At 43.7% G+C, this 5,678-nt stretch overlaps 1 protein-coding gene across 1 annotated transcript in view; it reads left to right on the top strand.

The window, feature by feature from the left end:
• Nucleotides 1–199: 199 nt before the first annotated feature.
• The window catches only part of LOC104622337 (insulin gene enhancer protein ISL-1-like), a gene marked incomplete at its 5' end in the record, with an annotated part of 6,551 nt that continues 1,072 nt past the window's right edge, over nt 200–5,678 (top strand). Inside the window, 4 exons of the mRNA XM_010289079.1 lie at nt 200–316; nt 585–648; nt 1,547–1,833; nt 3,281–3,492. Of these exons, the coding sequence (XP_010287381.1) occupies nt 200–316; nt 585–648; nt 1,547–1,833; nt 3,281–3,492 (680 nt within the window). The remainder of the gene's footprint in view (nt 317–584; nt 649–1,546; nt 1,834–3,280; nt 3,493–5,678) is intronic.

Here is a 5,678-nt window from a genome sequence, read left to right as displayed (position 1 = left end):
AAAGAGATAGGCTTCATAACTACAGGCGAGCGCTCAGGCGGTAATTTAAAACTGTCAACAAGCTAATCTTGGGTAATTGCCTTTTAAAGTGACTCTGCCTGCTTGCAACGTTTTAAGTGATTCGATGAGAATTTCACCTTAAAACTCAGCATTGCAACTTCGGAGTCGCCCCACCGTACAACTTTACTTGCGCTTTCAGTTCGCGACGGGCACATCAGATACCCGACGACGCTTAGCTTTAGGAAAGGGCACGTCTCTGGGGCAAACTAGGCTGGACAGTACAAGGTTGGCCGGCGTTATTGCCGTGCAAGTAACCGTAAGTTTAAAGGTTATTTAAAAACACAAGAGATGTTTAAACGGGCTCGTTTCCCGCTTCTGAGTTGCTTTCAGATGACATATCTGTATACAGGGAGAAATAATCCCGTAGCTGATCGTGGCAGAATTTTATAGAGATTGTGCCTGCTGCCTGTAGCGTCTTTCAGCATCTCTCCGGAAGGCGTACTGTGTCTGCAGGTACAATACTGGTAACAGTTGAAGTCTTCATATTGTCTTCATCGCATTTGCTTATTTATTGTTATAATCAGAACAGTCGGAACCCGACTGTACAAAAACAAGCACTTCTGAATATCAGAAACCAGAGTTTGAGCGGTAACGCCCCCTCAGTGTTTTTATTTTTCCCTTGACTGGGTCAAATTACGTCTAGATAGCTATAGCTACACAATACACAGAAGAATATCAGAACCTCACGAACACTTTTAGCTCTCGATGTGACGCTACCCGTAGATTTGCATTTCTTGGCGGTCTCCGCCAAGTTGCTAGGCTTGTTCCCCTTTTAAAGAATTGGCAAAACATTTTTTTTTTTTTTTTTTAGTATTTATCAAAAGTCGACATAAATTCGCCTAGCATCTCCACTTTCTAAGATAGACACCCTGCCTCCCGAGCTCTGGGATATTCAGCGCTTTCACAGGATATTCCTCCACGGTCACGGTGCAGCGGGTTTGGCTTGTTTTGCTTTGATTTGGAAGCATCGAGCTGCCGGGAGCTGTTGCACGTTATCGTGGCCTCTGGATAAACTGAGGCGGATTCAGTATACAAGAAGCACACCCTAATTATGACTAATTTTATCTTTCATTAATTTTCGGGCCAAAAATCCGTTTTGGTGATTTATCGGGAAATAAATACATAAAACCCTCCCGCTCCTTTCCGAGCGCACGCACACCTTAACGAACTCGCCCTCCCCTGTCAAGTCTCATACCGGTTTAAGCTTCTGTCATTAAGGGTTTCGGGGGTGGTGGTGGTAGTTTGTTTTTGCAAATTAATTAGCTGTGGAGTCAGAAATGTCAGTCCTGTCACTCCACCAGCGCATAAAGCAGCGGAGGCTGCGGGAACGCCGGTAGATCTGACTGCTTGAATGGCCTTTGAAAGAGGGTTCATCACCCCCCCGCCCCCGCCCCTCCCTGTCCCTCCAGCGTAGGCTCAGAGCCTCTGCAGACTCCCTGCTTCCTACTCACGGAGATCTTCTTCCTCCCTTCCCCTTCCCTTACAGCAGAACCTATCTCTGCCAGACAGCCAGCTCTGCGACCCCACGTCCACAAGCAGCCCGAGAAGACCACCCGAGTCCGGACTGTCCTTAACGAAAAGCAGCTTCACACCTTGAGGACCTGCTACGCTGCCAACCCCAGACCCGATGCCCTCATGAAAGAGCAACTGGTGGAAATGACTGGCCTCAGCCCGAGGGTCATCAGGGTTTGGTTTCAAAACAAGCGGTGCAAGGACAAAAAAAGGAGCATTATGATGAAGCAGCTTCAGCAACAGCAGCCCAATGACAAAACTGTAAGTCACTTCAGCCTCTGACCGTGCCCTGCTTTCCTTCCCAAGGAGAAACGCCTGGGCTATGTCCAGCCCGGCCAGCCTCGGCGATCGGTTTTGACGATTTTGTGGAAGCTCCCTTAAAACAAAGAAAATTGTAACTATTACCCGATTGTTTCTGCTGCCTGTGCAATTAAAACAGACCACAGCGAGGAGCCGATATAGGCTGCTCAAGCGAACACATGTCTTTCTGTGGGGCTAAGGGTACGCAGTGGGTTAGGCTAACTTCTCTGCAGCGTGCATTGCCACCTGCAGAGCTTATGGGATGTAATAAGCCCAGCCTCGTGTAATATTTATGCTGCAAATGCAAAGGGCTCCTTGAGGGGAAAATGACGCTTTCGCCCTCTTCGATGGTTTTACACAGAAGTAAACCCCATAAGTGAAAGGAAAACTTGATGTGTTTTCTTAGCACTTTATACACTACAATATGTAGGTGTGTATTTGACACAGCACTTATCGTAGAAAAAGACACATGCAATGCAGTTTTTGTAATTACCATCGTGTTTACAGGTTATGTAAAATATATACAGTTCTCGTGCAGAAATATATTGAGTTCTTGACTGCAGGCATATGCACGTGTGAGGCAAACAAGCGGCAAGAGCTGGATTCAGCACAGCAAACTGGCTGTCTCCATTTTAAGCCAACTTTTTTCTTTTTTCTTTTTTTTTTTCTGCTGTCGTTAGTCCACTTGAAGAAGAGTCTGTTATTCTCCCAGTGTATGTTGACTGACCTGAGAATGACTATTAATTCATAAGGCTGCCTAGTTAAGTGGAATTTAAGGAGTTTCATTTTACCCTGCTGGAATGCAATAAAACACGATGTTATTAACTCGCCTGAACAATCTATTCGTCGAGGCTTGGAGTTATTTTGTACACAGTGCCTACAACCACAGGGCATACTGGGAGGGCTGGGGTTTGGTGGTTTGTTTGTTGTTTTTTGGGGTTTTTTTTTTTGAGGGGGTGTTTTGGGGTTTTTTTTGTTTTTAAAAGCAGGGTACTGACGTACCCCAGGTTTGCCGTGCAGTGGTTATACGATCCAGTTAAGGTCAGGCAGAACAAAACCAACCTGGATGCGAAATAGAAAGGCAGCGTGATTAACCACTTCTGGTGCCGAGCCGTGCATCGGCAGCCGAGATACAGGGTGCTCGTGTTTAAGAAAGCTTGGAGCGGAGGGGGTATGCCTTGAGAGAAATAGGAGGATTAAAGGGAAATAAAGTAAACTTCCACCGCGATAAATGCAGCGGGTAGAAATAGGCTGACCTAGAGTAGAATGGAGTAAGACATTCACAGCAGATTAACAAAGCAAATACAAGCGACTGTATAGATAAGATAGAAAGCAGTTTATTGACTCAGCGCTTATATACAATAAAGCTAACCAAGCTCATTAACATCTTTTGCTGGGCTGTTTACAGAATATCCAAGGGATGACAGGAACTCCGATGGTGGCTGCTAGTCCAGAGAGACATGACGGCGGTTTACAGGCGAACCCGGTGGAGGTGCAGAGTTACCAGCCGCCCTGGAAAGTACTGAGCGACTTCGCGTTGCAGAGTGACATAGACCAACCTGCTTTTCAGCAACTAGTAAGTGTCGGTTCCCAGCCGGGGCAGGCCAACCTGCACCCGGGTCAGAAGAGTCAGCGGGGTTGCGGGGGGCGGACGCGGAATTCCCTAAACGTGCCGGACGCCCTCAGAGAGATGAGCAGTCCAGAATAGCCGTGTTTTCCTGAAATTGCAAGGTGGGCGCGATGGCACTCTGTAAGTACGGCGAACTGAATTGATTTATTAGGGCTTGGTGCAAAATCTACCTTGGCGCACAGCAGAGCTCTTGCCGAGTCAAGTAGGAGCTGGATAACGCCCGATCCTGCTCCGAGACTAACTCAGCTCGCACACTGCTGAAAACTGAAAGCACCTCTATCCAGAGAACTAGAACATTCTTAATGTGTCATTTAATTTTATGTACATTTCTGATAGCAGTTTCTAAAATTCGCCCCTCCTCCCTTAGAGCCAATTTTGCCCTTTATGCGATAGCATGGCTGTGCCCTTGTTTTCTCACACAAACACGAATAGCTGAATTAAATTTTTGACGTCCTTCTTTTAAGCATGTGCCTCTAGATATAACTTTATATATCCATAGATACGTATATACACACGAATGTATACATATATATAGCTTACATTAAATGTTGTGCTTTGGAAAGGGAATTGTTAGTATGTATTCACGTGAACAATTCAAGCGATATAATAAACTGCCTTAAGCTGAAAGAAAACAGACCTTTTAGAATAAATTCTGTTCTTAACTCACTTCCTTATGCCTACGTCATTTGGCAGCTCATATGGGACCATATCATCTACAATATTTAGGCCCAACAGAGTGAATTAAGGACAGAAGTTCAGCCTTAAGTCAATTTCCTGGCCTAAGTGTGTTAAAACCAGATCTTTAAAATACTAAGGTACGTTGTGTATGGCTTTTCAGAGATTCAGAATAATACTTAATGGTGACAAATTAACATATAGATCCTTTTTTGATCTGTTGGGCATCTTTTCAACATGAAGAAATGGAAGATGAAGGTTTGTGGCCATGTCTAGAGTTGTTTTCAGACCTTATCAGTTTAGTATTGCGCTCTTTTGCAGGATTCCTTTTCTTTTGCCCAGTGGCAGGCTGCAGCTCACTGTGCTCACTCAGGAAGCTGTAGCACAGCAGCAGGGCTGTTTGCATCATCTTACCTCTAGAGCAACCACCGGTTCTCCTGCTTTAATCAAGCTGTCAAGTAGACACAGGAAAAATTGATCTCCTTCAGCTGCCTTCCGTACTTATTATGCCTTAACAGAATACGAGACTTCAAAAACCTTTGATACAGTGAGTTTTTGTAAGGAATAGGTCTAATAACAAAAAAAAAAAAGTGGGATGGAAGATGGATAGACCAAATACACACATGCATATAGACAGATCATTAGATAGGCAAACAAATATAAATATACATTATATTGGACATAATGTCTGACACTGAAAAGAGTTAAAATAGAAAATAATGGATGGAGCAGAGACTTCATCAGCCGTTTAAGGCACATCTCTAATCTGGAAAGGGCCTTAATCACAGGATCGGCCAGCTAAATAGGTGCCAAAGAAATGCTTCTGGATTAGCAAAGCTCCACCCTTCAAACCATGTCTTATCCCAACACTGCTCCTAAACTAACAGGAGCAGCGGGGCACATTAGGATGGAGAAGTGTGACCTTTTTTATCAAACTGACTTTCTTTAAAAAGAGATAGCACCCGCGCCAAATCACAAATGAAAGAGGATGGCTTGTTTCAAATGCCTTTTGCTGCTGTATGCTCCTTCCAGGTTTATTTTAGTATGTGCACAAAGGGGAAAAAAGTAACCTTGCAGTTTTGTGTCAAAAAAACACATGCACTCTTAAATAATTGACTAGAACATCCTGTTGGGATTGCTAATCTTGCAAGACAGGGAAGAAGGCCTCATTAATAAGTTTGTTTGATTATTTTCTTGGTTTTTCAGTATTTTTTTTAAAAGTTTTTTTTTAACCTGCTTTTTTGTGGTGATTTGACCGAAGACCTGAAGAAGATTTCTGTGAAGTCAATGGGGAAGTTAAACAAAGCAATAGAGAGTGACACAGCCTCCCGCAGAGATATATGAGGCCATTCAACTGCATGCCTGTGTATTTATTTTTACATTCTTCTTTGTCTTTGACCACTGCTTTTCTTTGATTGTTACAGTTGTAACAACACTTCTTCTTTTTCTTCTTCTTCTTATTTTTCTTCTTTTTTTTTTTTTTTTTTTTGGCAGGTTAACT

Source organism: Phaethon lepturus, unplaced genomic scaffold (genome assembly GCF_000687285.1).
Source record: "Phaethon lepturus isolate BGI_N335 unplaced genomic scaffold, ASM68728v1 scaffold18726, whole genome shotgun sequence".
NCBI lineage: Eukaryota > Metazoa > Chordata > Aves > Phaethontiformes > Phaethontidae > Phaethon > Phaethon lepturus.
Note: the sequence above shows the minus strand (reverse complement) of the source record. Positions and strands in the feature narration are given on the sequence as shown.